Below are 21,994 nucleotides of genomic sequence, written 5' to 3' on the forward strand. Positions count from 1 at the left end.
GCGGATCGCCACCGCCGGGCCGGCGGTGGTGATCCGGCCGCCAGATGGCCCTGTATCACCCCCCAACATATTAGAATGGAAAGGAGCACCGCGGCGGACGGAAAGACCATCTGCCGCTTTTCCGCCGGTCGGATTCCCAACCGGGCAGAAAAGGCCCTTGATATGGTGGCGGTGCCTTGCAGGCACCGCCATCCATATTAGGATGTTGCATTTACAATGCCTTTCCATGACAGAGATTCTGCCATGGAAAGTCATGCGGATTCCGCACCGGGGGCCCGTTGCGGGCCCCCAGGGGATTGGTGGGGGGCTGCACTTGGGGGGTACCTATGGTACTCCCCAACATTGGCATGGACAAGGTGACTGGCGTATTTTCTCTTTTTGTGGCTTTTGCTTGGTGGTTTGTGTTGACCCTTGCGATGTGCCAGTGGAGAACATGACTTCCATTCATTCAACAGGCTCCTCCGGATCGTTAAAGAAATGTGATTTCTGTTCGTGAATAACTTTGAGGTTGTGGGTTCTAAGCTTCTTTTTGACTTCCTGGAAGGAGGGTCTTTAGCACTGGACCGCCACTGTGAAGTCTGGATACAGTGAGATCTGCTGGTTCTCGAACAGGCTAGTGGCCTTCTCCCTGGTGGTCCTGAGTAAGGTGTCGCCGTCTTTGTAATTAAGTATTCACGCTATTATAGGTCAGGATGGTGCTCCGGCAATCGGTGGTCTTGTAGCGATTCTGTGTGCCATTTTCACACTGAAGAAGTCAGTTAGTCCCTCTGGGGCGACGGTGTCGCGCAGCTACTGTTCCATGAATTGCATTGAATTTGTTCCCTTTCAGCGTTCCGGTAGGCCCACTATACGAACGTTATTTCTGCGTGACTAGCCCTCAGCATCTCCAACCCTTTCCTGAAGGCCAGTCACCTGGGGTCGCAACTGCTCTAACTGTGCCGAGTGGGCCTTGTGCTGTTGCAGCAACTATGTGAGGACAGTTTTGTTATTTTTCACAGTGGTGGCTAGTTTGGCATGGTCGGCCTTTAACAGCGTGAAGCCAGTTGTTAGTGTACCTATTTATTGCTCAATCACCTTCCGCAATTTGCGTACTTCATGCAGGATAATGTCCAGCTTATCTGGGGCTCTCCCCTGGCCATTGGCAGGACGTAGTCTGTAGCTGGTACATAGGCTGTGCCGTCTTGCTCATTATGGTCTGGTCCTTCTAGAGTATAAGGGTTTGGTTGCTTTCCTCTGGTGCAGCCCATCTCTAAATCTGCAAGGGCATGGTGGAAGTGACAGGGTCTCTATGTTTGTTGGTTGCTGCTCAGGTTTACTCATCACCTTAGGCCGCAGTAGTCAATTTTAAATGTTGCACAGCTATTATGCTCCCCCCCGCCGGGCTAGAGGGGGGGGCAATGACCTCTCGTGAATGGGCCCATCTCTGTCCGTATCCCAGTGTCACAGGAATTGCGATTCCCTTAGGGAGTAGGGTTCGATCGGAAGTTCGTTTAGTAGTTCATGTGTGGTGGAGATGGGGAAGGCTCCGTAAAATAAAAAAATTAACCAGAGAACCGGGGCATTGGCAAGAGCTTCGGCAGGGATCGTGCATTAATTTTGAGTAAATGGCGCTCTCACAGGCGTCGTTCCGGAAGCCGCAGCATTCTCCCTATTTGCTGTAGTTGGGTAGAATGGCAAGCAGTCAAAATATTGATTTTTTTATATCGACCTACAGGAATATTGAGTTTTTAATATCGTAGGGACAGAATATCGATGTCAAGAATATCGGTGACCAGAATATCGACCTTAAAGTAAGTAATATTGTTGTTTTTTAAATCGAAGTAAGTAAAATCGAAGTTAGTAATATCGAAGTAAGCAATATCATTAGCAAAAATACCGTTGTTAACAATATCGATATTTAAATTAGTGTTATGTATTTTAGTATGTATTTTATATGTATGTTTAACATTTTTTGTAATGTACTTTTATTTTTTTGAATATATGTATTAAATGTTTAGAAATTAGTAAATACATTTTAAGTACATTTTGCGATTTAGTAACAGAGCGGGTTGTGGGTATATAGTGGAATAGAGTGCAAAGTAATGTTATTATAATTAATTAATTATTGTTTTTATGTATTGTCATCGATTATTAATTTAATGTTAATTAGTAATTGGTTATTAATTTTTACTAATTGATTATGTATTATATTAATTATCATTTTTTATTGTTATTTATTGTTATTGTTAATTAATTTATTTTTAATTAATTATTAAATGGTAATTAATGTTTAATAATTGATAATTAAATTCATTATGTTAATTTTTATGTGTAGCGGGCTGTGGGTTTATAGGGGAATAGGACGGGAAGTAATTTAATTATAATTAATTTAAAACATTTTTATTTATTGTTATTGATAATTAATTTATGGTTAATTTATTATTAATTGTTAATTAATTTTTATTAATTGATTAAATGGCAAATACATTAATTTTTGTTCTTTTTTTATGTGTAGTGGGTTGTGTGTTTATGGGGGAACTGTTGCTCTCCCTGGAGTGGGAATATTAATTTTAATCTTTACGCTATCCAAAACTTTCTCTACTGTTTCATTCACTGGGGTGGGAATAGTAATTTTTACCCCTACGCTATCTAACATTTTCCCTACTGTTGCACTGTTTAGAGTTGGAATAGTATTTTTATTACCCCCTCTATCTAATATTGTTTGTATTATTTTAGTTAATGTCGTATATAATTAATATTAAAAAGATTAGAAATTATTTTATTTTTGTAAATGTGTTATATATATTTATTTAATTTGTATTTATATTATTGTTTTATGTGTATAGAAGTATTTAAAATTTATGATAATTAAAAAAATTATGTTATTAAAATAATTATTACAAATTATTAGTAAGTATATATATTAGATATTAAATGGATATGTTTAATTTATTTTTACAATATATATATATATATTACTTATAATTTTAAACATTTTAAAATATTTTTGAGTGTTTATTTTAATTATATGTATTATTTACTTTATTTTACATTATTTTTTTAATTTAAATAAAAAACGATATTTTTGCTATCAATATTTTTCGATTTTTTTGTACTTACCATAATATAGATTGGATGGCGATTTTCTTGACTTCGATATTCTTGCGTCGATATTTCTGTAGGTCGATATTCTGAACTTCGATATTCTGTCAGTGATTCGGGTAGAATCAGTTTCCGGTGCATTGTTTTGCCTTGCAGGCACATCGCACTCTCCGCCAGACGGATCACGTTGTGGCACGGTTCCTCAGGCCCGCTTGGAGTGTTCAGGCCCGTAACTTCCTTCCACACCGCGGTCCCACAGGCCATGTCAGGTGCTCTTTGGGCCCGGGCGAGTTGTCACACCTTGTTTCAGCGTCCCGCCGCTTCCTGGTGCAGCTGCTGGAGCCGTGCAAAAATCTCAGCTTCCAGGTGCAGCGTCGCACTCCCACACTGGAACCACTGTTTCGGAGGACCGTGCCAGTAGCATGGTCACAGGCGGGGAGTGTATGCCTCAGCTCGTGCGGCTCTCGGTGCCAGGATTCCGGGCTCTTCGCCACTCGCTCAGCTCACCAGGGGTTTTGGGTGGCAGTTGGGTTGCGTGTTGTTCAGAATGGCAATGCTGCCTATAACATCAGGATGGTAGGCCCGGAGCACAGTTAGAACACATCCGCCATGTTCGGCGGTTAGCCACGCCCCCACTTCCGCTGCTCTCCTGATAACAGGAGGCAGATTCCTCTGTGGCAATAGGGCTAGGAGATGAGAGGCCAGTGGAAAGAGTGATGTCAAACCCACTGGCATCCTGCAGGGCATCAAAAATGTCCTCCTCTTCATAACAAGAATTGCAGTTATCATCTTTATCTGGATCAAAGTTGTAAAATTCTGGGTTGGAAGGATATAAGAACACATCCACGGCACCGATGCACACTCTATGCAGTTTTTTCTCCTTCTCTAGTCCCCAGTCTAGTCCCCAGTTCTTGGTAAGCAAATCCAGTCCAACATGAGAGGTATACTGTTCTCTTTTAATTCATGAATGAATCCGAGTTCATCATTATTCAACAAAAGGAACCAACAGGTGTTTCATCCTCATGGACTTTTTCAAGGCTGCAAGACCATATATAACAATTATTAATTTGTGACTGACTGACACTGCTATTTAGTGCCACCACTTAATGGTTGTACCATCACACATCACCCTGCGTGTATTTTTAATGTCCTTTTATCTATTGCAATCACTGAATAGGCACCCAGTGTTTACACCTGATATGGTGATGGCCTTCAAACACTGCCCTTCCTCATGGAGTTTCTTTATCATGATATGATATGGTGATGGCCTTCAAACACTGCCCTTCCTCATGGAGTTTCTTTATCATGAATGCACATTAAAAATTCACCCAGGGTTATGCCACGAGGTGGCGGCACTATATAGTTTGTCAATACGTCGCAAGTAAATAATTGTTATATATAGTCTAGCAGCCTTGAAAAAGTCCAGGAGGACGAAACACTTGTTGGCTGCTTCTTGTTGAATAATGATGTACTCAGATTCATTCATGAAGAGTGTCCTGCTCATGTTCGGACTAGATTTGCTTACCAGGAACTGGGGACTAGAGAAGTAGGAAAAAAACTGCATTGTGTGTGCTTTGCTGCCATGGTTCTGTTACGATATTGTTCTGCACTGCCTTGTAGTGTGGCTGGTTTGCACCGGAGGTGGCTGGGTGCTGGCACCACGATAGCACCACTAAAAACGGAAATCTTTGGTTACTTTTAACATTGTGCTATATGCTTTCTGCCGTATACAGTGGATAGATGTGCAGACATTAGGCGTAATCACCTTTTGTTAGATTTTAGTCATGGAATGATGATAGAGTCGAGCTTCAGAATATGATAGGATTATTGGATTCAGATCTGGTGGCAGAAACGTCGGAACTAGCATCAGGGCTTGCACCTGTGGTGTCGGTCGCAATGCTTAAGACCACATCAGACATTACTCAGAGACGGAAACCTGCGGTGCACTGCTCAGAGAAGGAATCGAACTCTGAAAGAGGCAAGTTGTGTAGTCGGACAGATCCGCAGATAGGCTTCCAACAGGCTGCCACCGTGGGGCCCAAAGGCACTCCAATGGGATTCCAAGACTGCAGTCTCTTTCAGGTGTTGTTTCCTCTGCCGCGGCAGTCGACTGAGAAGCAAGGAGCTGCAGTTATCCAGGTGCGCTCTCAACCAAGTGACTCCAAAGCCTAGAGGTACCAGGGGTGTCACAGGACTCTGAGTGGAAGGACTTTGGTGAAACATGTTTGGATTTCTTGTGTTTTTTTAGCTAAACTCCTGAGCCTCAAGGTGGAGTACACTTGAGATCAGTCCAAGGAGCGAGTGTGCGTCCATGCCTCCAACCTTGACTGGAACTAGGACGGCTACCTCGCCTTTTTTTGCTGCTTGGCAATGGCGAACATGGCCTTACAGTCTCAGATTGCTTTCCGCTTAATCTTTGAACAACACAAACACGGCTTTGTGTTTTGATTGGAGACTAGACACCATACAGACGTTGTGGGTTTCCATCATTGACATCTGCTGGTGATAGTCATGACACAGCTTGAAATCTGTCATTCTAAGGCCCATATCTACAAACTGTAAGAGATTTTAGTTTGGAGAAAAGAATTTCTCTGAGTAAAAGTTCGGTCAAAAAGACAGCACTGCTACCTCCAGATGTGCGTTGGAAGGTGCAGAAAGAGAAGGAACTGATGTGAGCATGTGGAGATTGTGTTCTTATAGAGGCCCTGATATCACAGCCGGACCCAACAGACGCAACGTGGAGCCGCACAACGCCACCTGTTGACTCGCAAGGGAATTGCGCTTAAAGTTTCCAGGCCCAGTCTTGCGCATAGGTGAAATTCACAAGGTGAGGAATATGCGGTTAGAAGTCTCTATCAGAAATTTAAATTTTTGAGCCATTTTCGATATTTTGGGGTGTATTAGGATGGCGGTCATATGGCCGCCACCGGGTTGGCGGCGATCATCCGCCCGCGATCGCAACCCAGAAAACCGCCGGTCCCATTAGCATGGCGGTGATGTACGCTTACCTCCCGGGCGGAGCTGGCCCGCTAAAATGGGGCCGGTGCAGGGTCAGGGTCCGCCGGCATGATTATGATGCCGGCGGTAACCAGCCTTTACGCGGCGGTGGAACCGCCATGGAAAGGCATGCGGAGAATGTCTCCGGGGCCCCATTGCAGGCCCCCAATGTGTTTGGGTGTACTGGGGGGCATCTCCCTGTACCAGGTGGCAGGCACTGTGCAGCGCCTGCTACGCAGTGCAGGGATATGCTGGACATGCTGTTTTGGACATCGCGGCGGTGCTGTTGGCAGCAGCAACTGCCGCAATGTTAATTGCTGCGATCATACCGCCGCGATCGGATTTCGACTGCGGAGCATACTAAATGGACCGACGGTTATGCCGCAGTCCTAGCGGGCGGTGTTTTCCCGCTACCATGGCGGGCTGAGCGATTTTCTGACAGCCATCCTAATAGACCCCTTTGTCTCTGTAACGTAAAAATAATGGATAGAAATCAGTTTTTTTTTTAACAATGTGTCCCAGGCCCCTCCGTCCCAAAAGATATCTCCTTAGAATTGATGAATCATCTAAGAATGTGAATCTGTAGACCAGCCAATGCTGGCCACTTAGGGTGTTTATTGCGTTACGACATTAAGGCCCAGATTTAATAAGACTTGCGTTGTCCTTCCGTGATGCAAGTCGTTGCAAGGCAAAAGAAAGTCTTTCTCTGGGATTTACTAACCCACGCTCAGCCACTTTGCGTTTTTCAGTAATTACAAAGTAATGCAAGGCATCAGGGAGGCGAACCATTGGTGGAGCATGGGCGTTCGACTGGTTCCACCCATAGATATTGACGCAATACCAGATTTACTAAGGTCAGTAAACATGCGATTGCGCTAAAATGGTACGCCTCCCAAGAACCAGGTGTCACAGGGTGAAATGTCTTCATTTCTCCTCATTACTGGATTTTTTTTTAAGCTTCCTCTGTTGGTGCTAGGCGGTTTCAAGTGCGCCTTCACAAGGAGGAGGCAGAAGTGCAACATATCTAAGTAGATTTCTGCTCTCTCTATTACACGCAATGCAGTGCAGCAACTTTGTTTGCTGCCCTGCATTGCATGAAATGTTAGTAAATATGCCCATTATTTCCTAGACATATGTAAATTCTGCTGCTCAGCTGCAATAAAGAAAATAAAATTATTTGCATCAACAAGATATACTTCTGCAGTTCTAGACTGTATGAGAAACTCTGTTAGAAATGTCCACTGTTCTCTAACCTGCGTGTCGTGTTACCTGGCTGGCAGAGTGGCTATAGAGATCAGCTGCAGCAATGGCAGGTGAGGAAGTTAGGGCAGGACTTGCCACTCTTTCTGCTTTGGGCCCTTGGCCTCCGGAACTGCTTGCTGGTAGTGACGACGATGGTCCTGGATCAGCAGGAGTTGAGGGCTCGGGATGTGTTTCCGTGAAGGTCACAGATCTTTTCTGGTCTGCTGCAGGACAAAGAGATATAAAGATAATTATTTCCGTAGAAAAAAGTTCCTATAAGTTTTGCAGGTGCCTACTTTTTTAAATGATGTAAGGGTATTTGGCTCCACTTTTGTGAAGCGAAAGGGCACTGCATCATCGTAGAAAACTTAAAGCCTATTTAAATTCATGACGAAAGCATTTTCAGTTGAAATGCTAGAACCCTTTCATGAACTGAAAAGAAAACTGTAGTACAAGTGAATAACCCACATCAACAGAGGCCCAATTCTTTTTAGGAGTTTGTGCTGTCAAGGGGCAAGCAAAGGAGAACCACAACAATCAGCCTGCGCTGAGGGGGTTTTAGAAAAGCATATTTTGATGCTGGTATTACAGCCCCTATGGTGCAGCAAAGAATTGTTACCGCAATAGGGAATAACGAGGGAGTGAACCTGTTGTTCAGGGGCTCCATCCATTGTTTTCTCACGGCCTTCAACCCCTCCCCCATAGCACAAAAAGCAAAACAGGGTTGTGGCAGGGTTAGCTTTTATGCAGTGGCACTCAGTGCATTAAAGCAGCCATTGCTGCTAAAGTAAATGTACTCTACCTATAAAGTTCAAGTAATTGTATAGGAGTCTTGCCCAATGTTGTGTTGCTCCAGTGCACACTAACGTTTCATTTGTTTTCTCTGGAACCTTTGGGTATGTCCGCAAAGACATGGGAGAGGAAATAACAGGTGCTGGAACCCTACCCTTCTGCACTTCATGGGCGCCGCTAACTGCAATCACTGAATGTGTCCTTGGTACATCGGGACACAGCTGTTCACCCTCCTTTGCAGTGTTTAATATGTAAAATAATAAGTACCACTGGTCAAAGTGTTACTCAGCAGCCCATGGCTTTTGAGGCTGAAGATAGGGTATGTCAAATACAGAGAATGAATAGCCTTGATTTGACCTCAACCCAACATTTCCCTGCCCACTTATCTCAATCTTCCAGGTTTTTTTAACCAGCGGCTTGGTATAAGATAAAATGCAAATGTTAATTTTGTACCGCCTGCCCCTAATGATGCCAGGGCAGTAAAAAGTTGTTACCTGTAGACTGTAGTTCTCCAGTCTTGGTATCTTTCATAGATTCACATGCTTGAATTAACCCTATCGTCAAGCAGCTGCATTGTTAGCCTATTCTTTTTAAACGAACCAAACTTCAGCCAATTAGGAAACAGATCAGTGAACACCACTACCTTCAAGGGCTAGCAGACCTCAGATTTCTTAGCACCAGTGTGAAAGTAAGAGTTTTGACAGGTAAGCCTGAACCAGGAGCAAGGGTGGGTCATATGTGAATCCATGAACGATACAAATACTGGAGAACTATAGTCTATACCATGGGAACTCAGAAACGTTTTCCCAGGGGCCGCAAAATTTGGTTTATGGTGTGATCGAGGGCAGCACTGATGGCAGCAGGGGGGTGTTAAGTGGGAGTAGGGGAAGCAACGCATGTATATTTACTGGTTGTCTTTACAAATAAAGTTGTTCCTAATGTTAAGGGCCTAGTTACTTCCTTTCCCTAACTTCAATTAACCTTTAAATAAGTGTTTGCAGTATATTTAACTTTTTTTTCATGTTAGTGCTGAGTCGAGTAAACAATAGCCCAGTGCTACTGCTGCCCAGAGGGCTGCATGTAAAGGTCAGGAGGGCCGCATGCGCCCCCGGGCCATACTCTGAGTATCACTGGTCTATACGGTAAATAACTTGTTTTTTTCCAGTATACTTTCATAGATTCACATGCTTGAATCACAATAGTGAGCAGAAGTTATTGTGTTATACAAAATTACATTTAGTGGAAGGTGGGAAGCAGTAAAGAAGATGAAATAGGCTTACCTTCAAAGAAAAGATTACGAAGATTTGCCTGTCCCGCTATTGCATTGTTTTGTACTGTTGAGTCAAAACAGTAATGCTGAGTAAACGTGTGTTTTTTCATGTCACTGTGGACACACCTCTTGTGGAATGCTCCTTAACTTTCCTATCTATTGGGTGTCCTGCCTTCTGGTGGCAGAACACTATGACCACTGATACCCAGCTTACCATACTCTGCTTAGAGAGAGCATGGCCTTTCTTACGGGGACCATATGCTACCAAAGGTTGATCAAAACTTCCCTAATTGTCTTAAAAGTCTGGTTAGACATAGAAAGATCGATCATCAATGATATGCCTCTATCGGCCCTCTTTACCATGGATGCATCCCACCTCGCCCCACTCAAATTACATTCTACTTAACACCAAAAGAGCCCTTTTACGACTAGACCACCTCTACAAACTAAAAGTCAATAAGTCCAACATGTCCGCTCTCTGGCGAAACCCAAGCCTGAAGATCAATGGTGAGATGCTCCACTGGGAACATTGGTCTCAAAAGGGCATAAATCTAGTCAAAGACCTCTTTATAGGGGTCCTCCCATTAACTTTTTCTACCTTCCAAGACCGGCACGAACTAAAACCGATGGACTTTTATAACTTCCTAAAACTAAAATCTCTCCTCTCGATGCACTCTATTAAACCCTTCAACCCGACGATAGTCTCCAAGATGTCACAACTACTAGAGTCAAGACACACCGTCTCTAAGATATATAAACTTCTCTCTCCCAAACCTCGTAAATCTCACAGAAAATGTGAAGTTAAATGGGAGTCTGAACCCAACTCCAACAACATCGCATATAACTGGGATAAAATACACATCACACCATTTTCAAATAAAATATCTCCATTACTGTCGCAAACCAAACTTATGTTAATAAATAGGACATACTGGACACCCGAGAAAATCTGTAAACTCAATCTAAGTGAGAGCCCGACATGCTGGAACTGTAAATCCAATGTTGGTAACCTCTCCCACATGCTCTTCTCTTGCCCTACCTTACAAACATTCTGGGACAAGGTTTACGATTGTATAAGTAACACCTTCAACATAACACCTCCAAGGGAATTTTCATATATTATATTAGGTGCCCTGGACCCTAAAGTCGAAAATGTAAATGACCGGTACCTGCTAGACCTCATGCTTACCTTAGCTTGTTAAATTGTATTGTGTAAGTGGAAAAACACCAACGATGTGTCTTTTAGAATGTGACAAGAATGGCTATCTTCCCCCAGAGGAGAGGACAATGCCATACTTCTCCATGACGTAAAACCCACAGGAAACTCTGGAAGTCCCTTGATGCCTCATCATTCTCATACGACCCACCATGAAGATCTCTAGTACTGTATTGTAACTCATGCCTCTATTGTAACTCATGCCTCTATAACAGCGTAGTATGTAAATACTTGACACACTTGTGCTACATACTGCACTGTATACTACCGTGAACTCCCGTGGTGAACTGTGCTGGCTCATTTACCTCTACGTCTTCTACGAACTAACTGCGAATATCTTGGTTGGGCATTTGAGCAATTTATATTTTATAATTTATATTTTATAGTTTCTATTTATTTACTTACTTTGTCTTTGCATCTGTTTTCCCCTGTTTGATTGATTTACTTATTCTTATTCTTCATTATTATTATTATGAATGTTCTTATTATTTGTTTTTTATTATAACTCAATAAAAACGATTTGAAATAAAAAAAAACGTCCTTAATTGTTTTGTTCTTTCAATGTAAAATCGAATACGTTGTCTTATATCACGAGTATGAAGTGCTCTCTCCGTTGCATAATTACGGTTTTGAAAGAACATCTTCAAGACCACTGATTCGTTTAGGAAAAGTCTGATGGTAGTTTTGGAAAGAACCGTGGATTCATCCTTAGAATGATTTTGTTGTCATGAAACTGCATGTATGGCTCTTTGATGGTGATAGCCTGAAATTTGCTACCTCTTCTCGAGGATGTTAGCGCTAACAATAAAGCCATTTTCCATGGTTGATATTTTAATTCTGCCTTGTTTATAGGGTCATCGACTCCAATGGGCTTTTCATTAATTGAGAAAGGCATGTGCTCAGTTGCCATGAAATCGGTGAACATTTTATTCGAGGATACTTTCAAAATTAACCTTGAAGGAATTCTTTAATAATTCTGTTTAATAATTCAATTTAACCACAGCAATAACTGGCTAGATGATTTTCTGAAGTAGGATATTACCGTAAATGGACTTTGACTGAAGCTTGAGAGAGGCCTATACTGGCTAAGTATAATAAGTATGGAAAAGTCTAGTCTAGAAGAAGACATTGGGTGAATATTGTTATCAAAACACCATAGACAAAGTTATTTCCATTTGGCTTTATATGTTTTGCTTGTTGTTTCAGTCCTGGCTTTGACAAGTATTGCTCTGCAATCTTCCCGAATATTTATGAGATGGTACAAGTTGTTTTCAGAAACCAAGCCGATAAACAGAGCGACTTTGGGTTGTTAAATAACTTGGTGTTACACGACACGCCTCCTGTGTATTCGCTGGGGTTCACGGAAGACGGTGGTAGAGACCTGCACTTTTTAGACGCTCCCTGATAGTGTAGAGGTAGGAGGAGTTTTTACCTGTTCTCTCCTTAAATAGTTCTCCTCGACTGGAAACCGGTGCTTGGCTTTCAGATTCTTCGAGTCCCGAGTCCATGCCCTTCATTGTCGAGTGTTCCAGTTTACTTCGTTCTCACTAATCCTTGCTCAGCTAAGTGCACAGGTTCTCGCTTCCCCCTCAGCCCTTATCCTAGGTACGAGTACGCATTTCATTTCCGTGAGATACTAATCCCTGTTTTCAGGTGGTTTGCAGCAGCAAGGTCGTTTTCATGGAAAGACACGACCGCGTCGCTAAAGCAACCTTGTTACCCTTTACCTAATTCAATCACTCGGTTTGAGCGATACAATTCTCCCGTGCCTTTCGCGCGAGTGAGAGGACCGGCGGATACATTGTTGCCCGTATTCGCTCACTTCGTGCCTTTAGTGCAAGTGAAGAGATTCTTGTCATACGCGCTGCGCGCGTTTCTGAAATTCTTTGAGGATCCTCAAACTAAATTTCTGTGCACCTTTGGTGTGCGTAGGGAATACTTCCGTTGCTAATTCTCCTATGTTAGGAAGTGATGCCTAGTAGAGCTTCAATACACAGTGAAGCATACTCCTCCTTGGGAACCTCCTCCCCTTAGTGTTTCTGGATCAGGACCCCTGGGTACTCCTCTGTCGTAGCTTTTCCTTTTCCCTCACAGTCCTGATACTAGGCCCTCCGCAGTCTCAAATCTCTCTTCCCCAGAAGTGACTTCGCCCCCCCCCCCCCCCATCTCCTTGCTGGACTACTTTCTCCGGCCTGCCCTGCTGCTCCCAACGTCTGCCGGCGGAGTCGCCTTTTATTGCTTAACGAGATGTTCAGGGGGTAAGAGGGGTAAGGGGAGGGCGCCAACCATCTTAGGAATAGCATGCATGTTACCCTTGTGTGTGTATACAAGTTCACGCTTTCGTGGACAGACTTCGAGAGTGTGGGGGCATTCTCGTCGCTCCTGTGGATTGGGACTACTAACTCACGCAGGTGGGTTGGAACATCGACAGAAAGCCAAGCCCACGGATTTAATCCACCCGAGCGACGATGAATCCAGAAGGAGCTAGTCTTGTCACTGAGAACCCTAAGCATAGCCCTACAGTAGACGAGTTAGCCGCTGCCCTGCTAGACCTCCAAAGGGAAGTAGGGAGACTCAGGGCGGAAAACCATCATTTACACATAGAATTAGAAAGACAACACCATGTAGACAGAGCTACAGTGTCAGAACCTTGACAGAAGAATAAAAGGACATACATACAACCTGCCCGTTTTCTAGGCCCTCCGCTGCTGGAGGAGCCTGTGACTGTTGGTCCTTCTACTCCACCAAATATCCATGTAGATGTGCATACACATAACCCCGTCCCTTTAGCAGTCCCTGAAAGGTTTTATGGAGACAGCGCCAAATTTAGCGTTTTCCTCAATCAGTGTCAGTTGTATTTTCTTTGTAAAGCTGCTGCCTTTCCCGATGACGCTGCTAAAGTAGCGTTTGTAGTATCGCACTTAGGGGGTAACGCCGTGAATTGGGCGGTTCCTTTAGTGGAAAGTAATGATCCCCTTCTGTATAATTTTGCGCTGTTTAAGGATAAATTGAAAAGCTTGTTTGCTAAGCACACATATGTACAAGCTAGTGATAGTGAATTATTAAACTTGAAACAAGGAAGTAAAGATCCATTGACCTATGTAACTGAGTTCAATAGGTTGATTATCGAAACTCAATGGCCGGAAGAGAAAATAACCTCTCTCTTCTACAGAGGATTAAACGATGACTTGAAAGATCTTTTGTCTCATATTGTGGACCCTCCGGAAGATTGTTCCTCCTTTATTGATTTAGTAGTGAAACTCAATCACCGATTAACGGAACGAAAAGGGGAGAAATCCCGGGGAAGTCTACCTCGTTTACTCATAGTCCGAGGGGACAAAAGAGAAAATAAAGAAATTAAGGAACTCAAGTGAACCGATGCAAATCGGAGGTATGAGAAACCCGTTGACGGCGGAAGAAAAAGACAGATGTAGAAAACAAAATCTCTGTCTTTATTGCGGGAAAGGGGGACATTATGCGAGAGGTTGTCCATTGAAAACTGGCACAATCCCTAAGACGGTAGCGATGTGTCAAGAATATGATGTAAAGTCGGGAAACCACAGCACTTGAAGAAAGAAGAGACCGTTTCTTCGAGTGATATAGGGGGAAAGGTCTCTGTAGAGGTGGCTAGTATTCACACACCTGTGGCTCGTCACTTTACCTTATCAGTCACTCTCATTGTGTCCGTTCAAAGCCGCAAGAACTTATCCATCCTTTTAGATTCAGGGGTGACCGGCAATTTCTTAGATATAAGACTGGCTCAAACTCTGAAAATACCTTTCTTGCCTAAAGCTAAACCAGAACCCATTAGAGCAGTGGACGGAACGGATTTGTCCTCTGGGTTGATTACATACCATACTCCTGAGTTGACGATGGTGTGCAGCAATGGGCATTCTGAGCAAGTTGTGTTTGATCTTATAGATACTCCTAACTTTGGGGCTATCCTCGGGGTACCATGGTTGCAGGCACACAACCCCCATATAGACTGGATTTCCCGCAAGATTACTCTTAAATCTGCGTATTGTATGTTACATTGTTATAAGGAAGCACATGAGTGGGAGACACCTTTATGTTGTGCTGTGGAGAGGTTAGAGCCTTCTCTCCCGCCTATGTACATCGAGTTCGAAGAAGTCTTCGATGTAGAAAAGGCCTCGGCCTTACCTCCGCATAGGAGTTATGATTGTAGAATAGATCTGATTCCAGGGGTCACACTGCCTGTGAGCCGTGTATATGCTCCAACAGAACCTGAAACCGAGTACCTACAACAATACCTTGCGGAAATGTTGGACAAGGGATTCATAAGACACTCTACTTCCCCAGTGTCCTCTCCCCTCTTTTTCATTCCCAAACGCGAAGGGGGTCTACGCGCCTGTTTGGATTATCGTGCCTTAAATAAGGCAACTATAAAGACTAAATATCCATTACCTCTCATTTCAGTACTTCTGGATCAAGTGCGAGGGGCCAAGATATTCACCAAATTGGATCTTAGAGGAGCCTATCATTTGATTAGGGTTAAACAAGGGGACGAATGGAAGACGGCATTTCGTACGAAGTTTGGCTTATTCGAGTACTGTGTCATGCCCTTTGGTCTTTGCAATGCCCCTGCCGCTTTTCAATATTTCATCAATGATATCTTACGTGAATATCTTGACCTCTTCGTCATTGTATACATTGACGATATTTAGATTTTCTCCAAATCTGAGAACGAACATGTCGAACATGTAAAAAAGTTTTTTTAAAAACTAAAGGACAACCATCTTTTTGCTGAATTAGACAAGAGCATGTTCCACACTGCTAAAGTGGATTTTTTGGGATTCATCATCTCTCCGGATGGTATTCTGATGGATCCAAAGAAGATAGAAGCTTTAGTCAAATGGCCTAGTCCCACCTCGGTGAAAGAGGTGCAATCGTTCCTTGGCTTTGCAAATTTTAATAGACGCTTCATAGATCACTTTTCTGATCTTATCACACCCATTCCGAAATTGTTGCGTAAGGGATGTCTGTTCAAGTGGTCAGAGGAAGCAGAAAACGCTTTTTTACAACTAAAGAATAGATTCACTACAGCCCCTATCATGTGCCATGCAGACAACACACAACCGTATTATGTAGAAGCCGACGCTTCTCAATATGCGGTAGGAGGAGTATTATCCCAACGTAACCCCTCCATGGGGTGTTTACATCCTGTAGCGTATTTATCGAAGATGCTACTTCCTGCAGAGCAGAATTACACCATAGGGGAAAGAGAACTCCTGGCTATAAAATTAGCCTTTCATGAGTGGAGACACTATCTACTGGGAACACCACATACAATTACGATTTACACCGACCATCGTAATCTGCAGTTTTTTAAATCGGCCAAAGCACTAACCCCTAGACAATTGAGATGGGTGTTATTCTTTAGTGAATTCGATTTCATTATCACCTATCGACCTGGGACACAACAAGGAAAAGCTGATGCGTTGTCTCGATTAGGGGCAGATCAGAGAATCCACATAGGTGAATCCTCTCCTCTCATTCCCTGCAATAAGATAGTAGGAGTTACTACACAGAACCAATCCCCTTCACCCTTCGTGAATCAACTGATGAAAGCATATGGAGAAATATCTCCACTAGAGTGGACTATAGACACCCAACGAACCATTAAAGACGGGTTATACCTTCACAATGAGAAGATATACGTTCCCCTTATACCTCTCCAACAACAGATAATTGAATGGTGTCATGATTCGTCCTTAACGGCTCATCCAGGGGGTGAAAAAACTATGCAGTTATGTCAAAGATGGTTTTGGTGGAAGGGCATGAGCAAGGACATCATGTCTTACGTATCGAAATGTCAGGTTTGCGCTAGACAAAAATCTTTGCATACTGCCCCGGCAGGGTTGCTGCGACCCATTTCCATACCGACTATTCCTTGGCATACGGTCAGTATGGACTTTATCACAGATTTGCCTCCAGTACAGGGGTACAACACGATCTTAGTAGTGGTGGATCTGTTCACAAAAATGGCCCATTTTATTCCCTTAAAAAACTTGCCCACTGCTAAAGATTTGACACAAGTGTTCATAGATCAAATCATTAGATTGCATGGAATTCCCTCTGTCATTATCACTGACAGAGGCGCCCAGTTCATTTCACGGTTCTGGCAGGGTTTATGTACAGCGCTAGGAATAGATCATAGAATGTCCACCGCATATCATCCCCAGACTGACGGCCAAACTGAGAGAACTAATCAGACCCTAGAGCAATTCCTGAGATGTTTATTGTCAACCATCACCTCTAATTGGGGCATGCCCTACCTTTAGCGGAATTCGCCTATAACAATTCCATGCATTCATCCACTGGGGTTTCCCTCTTCCTTTTTGCTCAGGCTCATCATCCCAGATTCTTGCCTTTACCAGTGTCCATGCATCTAGATCGCATACCCGCAGTCCACCGTCATCATGCTATCATTTTAGACACATGGAAAGCGGCATCGACTGAGTTGAAAAAAACCCAAGAAGCCATGAAGAGACAAGCAGATAAACATAGACTGCCAGCCCCCGACTATAAGGTCGGTGATCATGTGTGGGTGTCTACTAGAAATATATAATTGCCAGGTCCACGTAAGCTACAGCCTCGTTACATAGGACCTTATAAAATATGTAAGACAATCACTCCTGTATCGATGAAATTAGAGTTACCTGAAGAAATGCAAATCCATCCAGTTTTCCATGTGTCTCTATTGAAAGAATGTCTATCCCCTCTGACTCCTGAAGTTCCTCCTCCACCTGTCCTAGTTGGTGAAAATCTAGAATATGAAATCAAGAGAATCGTGGATTCACGTAGATATCGGGGGAAACTGCAATACTTAATGGATTGGTTGGGTTTTGCTCCCGAGGATCGTTCTTGGGAACCTGCAGAAAACGTTCATGCCCCTGTCCTTGTTCGTAGATTTCATGCTCTCCATCCTGACAAACCTCGCCCTGTACAGCGGCCTTTGGGTGGGAGAACTGTTACACGACACGCCTCCTGTGTATTCGCTGGGGTTCACGGAAGACGGTGGTAGAGACCTGCACTTTTTAGACGCTCCCTATAGTGTAGAGGTAGGAGGAGTTTTTACCTGTTCCCTCCTTAAATAGTTCTCCTCGACTGGAAACCGGTGCTTGGCTTTCAGATTCTTCGAGTCCCGAGTCCACGCCCTTTATTGTCGAGTGTTCCAGTTTACTTCATTCTCACTAATCCTTGCTCAGCTAAGTGCACAGGTTCTCGCTTCCCCCTCAGCCCTTATCCTAGGTACGAGTACGCACTTGTGTTTCATTTCCGTGAGATACTAATCCCTGTTTTCAGGTTGTTTGCAGCAGCAAGGTCGTTTTCATGGAAAGACACGACCGCGTCGCTAAAGCAACCTTGTTACCCTTTACCTAATTCAATCGCTCGGTTTGAGCGATACAATTCTCCCGTGACTTTCGCGCGAGTGAGAGGACCGGCGGATACATTGTTGCCCGTATTCGCTCACTTCGTGCCTTTAGTGCAAGTGAAGAGATTCTTGTCATACGCGCTGCGCGCGTTTCTGAAATTCTTTGAGGATCCTCAAACTAAATTTCTGTGCACCTTTGGTGTGCGTAGGGCATACTTCCGTTGCTAATTCTCCTATGTTAGGAAGTGATGCCTAGTAGTGCTTCAATACACAGTGAAGCATACTCTTCCTTGGGAACCTCCCCCCTTAGTGTTTCTGGATCAGGACCCCTGGGTACTCCTCTGTCGTAGCTTTTCCTTTTCCCTCACAGTCCTGATACTAGGCCCTCCGCAGTCTCAAATCTCTCTTCCCCAGAGGTGACTTCGCCCCCCCCCCCACATCTCCTTGCTGGACTACTTTCTCCGGCCTGCCCTGCTGCTCCCAACGTCTGCCTGCGGAGTCGCCTTTTATTTCTTAACGAGATGTTCAGCGGGTAAGAGGGGTAAGGGGAGGGCGCCAACCATCTTAGGAATAGCATGCATGTTACCCTTCAATAACTGTTAGGGAGAAGAGAACTAATTTCTATTATTGTCTTGTTGTCTCTTCTCCAGGTGATTCTCTGCTGTTCCCGTTAGGACACACCCGCTGGGGGAATCAAGTGAGCTCGCCCAACGCTTGGGTCCCCACATCTCTCTGAGTCTGTTCAGTGTTAGAGTGTATACAAGTTCACGCTTTCGTGGACAGACTTTGAGAGTGTGGGGGCATTCTCGTCGCTCCTGTGGATTGGGACTACTAACTCACGCAGGTGGGTTGGAACGGCGACACTTGGCCTTTGTGCAGAGTTAGAAGGCTGGTTACTGGTCTGATTGGAATATGATTGGCTATTCTCAGCGCTTCTTAACTTGCTTTTACTGCGTGTTATTATGTTCTTAATTGGTTTTAACTACATGTGACCTACGCAGGGATTTTTAGCAATCTACTCGGTGCTTACCTAGCGGAGTGTATTCTTCCGCCTGCTCCATGGTCCACCATGCAGCAGATTTCCTGATGATTGAGTGGAGGGAAGAACTTTTTCTAGGGGAGGATCACTCAGTTACCCCCACTTCCTGTGTGCAATTTCGGACCGCCATCATTCCAGTCTACCGCCTCTGTCAACTGATCACAACTATTTCAGGACCATATGGCAAGCGCACTAGGTGCAGCCGTATCTCTCTGCTCTCTCGCTACGCTCTGTTCTGCAGTGTGTATTTTTAGCTATTCTTAGCGCTTCTTAACTTGCTTTTACTGCGTGTTATTATGTTTTTAAATTGTTTTTAACTGCATGTGACCTACGCAGGGATTATTAGCATTCTACTCAGTGCTTCCCTTCTCCCCCCCTTCCTTTGTCAACCCCCAGTGTCCATTAGTCGTGGCACGCCTCGATTCTTTCCCTCTCTTGACTGAGGAAGCCTTTCTCTCCCTTCTCCCTTTGATTAAATCAGGCTCTCCTCTTGACCCCTGCCCTGCCCACATCCTGAGGCCCATTTACTCGGTCTGTGCGCAGCCTCCTCTTGAATTTCTCAATAGCTCACTGTCCCAGGGCACTGTCATTCAACCTCTAAAATCGGCCATCATTGTCCCTATCCTCAAAAAACCGGGCGCCGACCCCTCCGCTCTCGCTAACTAGCGCCCCATCTCATTGCTGCCCTTCCTAGGGAAGGTGCTGGAGCGCCAAGTCACCAGAGTTCTCAGTACCTTTGTGGAGGAAAATGGAGTGCTAGCCCCCCGTCAGGCCGGGTTCCGCCCCGCACACTCCACGGAGTCCGTAGTGCTATCGGTCCTTGACAACCTCAGAGAAGGCATGGACACTAACCACTCCCAGGCCCTGGTACTCCTCGACCTCTCCGCCGCTTTTGACACGGTTGATCACTCCATCTTACTCTCTCGTGTCGGAGCGGCGGGGGTCTGTGGCTCAGCTTTGGTCTGGCTGTCCTCCTTCCTGACGGACCGCACCCAGGCTGTCCGCTTGGGCGATTACTCGGCGGACTTCCGGAAGGTGCAATGCGGGGTCCCCCAGGGTTCTTCCCTCTCTCCTCTTTTATTTAATTTGTACATTGCCCCTCTCATCTTTGCTCTTCAGCAAATGGAGGTTTCCGTCTACAATTACGCAGACGACCTCCAGCTTATTTTTACTTTGTCCCCCTCCCCTGAGTCCATGGCTAATTTCCAGTCTATTATGATCTTTATCCGGGACTGGATGAATTACAACCACCTGAAGTTAAACCCAGACAAAACTGAGTTGGTTCTGACAGGAGGTTGCACCAGTGCCTGGACCCCGCTCTTCTGGCCCCCCTCCCTAGGTCCCCCCCCCCCCTCCTCCCTCTTCCTCCGTGAAAACTCTAGGGATCAAACTGAACGACCAACTCACTCTGCACTCCCAGGTCAGCTCCGTGGTTTCCTCCTCCTTTCTTTCACTCCGCACCATCCGCAAAGTCTCCCGTTTCTTTTCTTTTTCCACCCTGAAACTCATTGTCCTGGCAATGGTAATCTCCCACCTAGACTATGGCAACGCTCTATACTGCGGCATGCCCACCTACAGCATGCGCCGATTACAACTGGTCCAAAACCAGGCTGCCCGCCTGGTTCACAATCTGGCCAAATTCCACCATGTCACTCCGCTCTTGAAGTCCTTGCACTGGCTCCCTATTCGAGAACGAGTTCAGTTCAAGATAGGATGTATCACCTTTCAAGCTCGGGCTGGCGTAGCCCCTGCGTTCATCTCCTCGGAAATCAAAGCCTACGCCCCCGTCAGGGAATTACGCTCATCCTCTCAACAATTGCTGACAGTTTCCCGCTTTAGGCGTAAAAAGTGGGGGGGCACGAAATTTTCCACACTTGCCCCTGCCTTCTGGAACTCTCTCCCCGCCCACCTTAGATCTTCCACTCAATACCCGCACTTCCGCAAGGCGCTCAAAACCTTGCTTTTCTCACAGGCCTTCCCATCATAATCGTCCTACTCTTCCCCTCCTCCCCGACCCTCTAGCCCTCTTGGGCTCAGTACTTCATAGCGCCATGAAACCGCCAGGTGTATGTGCGCTCTACAAATATTTTAAACTCAAACTCAGTGTATTCACCCGCCTGCTCCCTAGTCCACCTCAGCAGATTTCCCTTGACATACATCAATCACTAGTGGACTACAACTGGGACCTTATGTTCCTGATTGAGACATGGCTACGTGAAGACTTAGCAATCATCGATAAAAACACCTGGGAGATCCCTACTACCAACTTTGGGCAGATAGGCAGTATTGAAGGACTCCCTTTCTTTATCAAACTATCCGCCTCTGCCTCTTGCTCGGGGCTCCTTCTCTATAGACTCCCTGACTGCTGCCATAGTTCCTCCCTTACCCTGGTTGACTATATTGCCTAGGCTAGCACGCGCTATTCTAATTTCACGATTCTGGCCGACCTTAATCTTCATGTTGACGATTCCACCTGCTCACATAGCGCGAATTTTATTTTGGCGCTTGCTTGTTGTAACTTGATCCAACTAGTCTCTTCACCGACACATAAAGCAGGTCACACACTAGACCTTATATGCTCTAACCTACCAGACATTACAGTCCATACTACCGATCCGGTGATTTGGTCGCATCATTTCTTGATCCCTTTCCAGTTACACCTGAAGGTCGGGCGAGGGCCACTTCCTTGCCGGAGGATTTAAGGAGGAATTGGAGTAGGGTTTCCCCAGAGTCCCTTACCACGTTACTGAAGGACTCCAAGCCCTCCCTTTCCAATAACCTTGATGATAGCATCACAAACCTGAATACTTGGGTCAGTGATGCCCTTGATTCAATTGCGCCTCGAGGCCTGTCAACTCCGTGAGAACTTCCCCTTCCGCCCCTTGGTACTCTGCAGATATTAGAGCCCAAAAAAGGGATTGCAAAAGACTGGAGCGCAAATGGAGATCATCTTATTCTCAG

The 21,994-nt window shown here is 44.8% G+C and overlaps 1 protein-coding gene across 1 annotated transcript in view; it reads right to left on the minus strand.

The window, feature by feature from the left end:
• Positions 1 to 21,994, minus strand: part of UNC80 (unc-80 subunit of NALCN channel complex) — a 3,271,126-nt gene that overhangs the window by 125,059 nt on the left and 3,124,073 nt on the right. The window contains exon 63 of the mRNA XM_085648598.1: positions 7,348 to 7,544. Coding sequence (XP_085504724.1) covers positions 7,348 to 7,544 — 197 coding nt within the window. The remainder of the gene's footprint in view (positions 1 to 7,347; positions 7,545 to 21,994) is intronic.

Source organism: Triturus cristatus, chromosome 3_2 (genome assembly GCF_964204655.1).
Source record: "Triturus cristatus chromosome 3_2, aTriCri1.1, whole genome shotgun sequence".
Taxonomy (NCBI): Eukaryota; Metazoa; Chordata; class Amphibia; order Caudata; family Salamandridae; genus Triturus; species Triturus cristatus.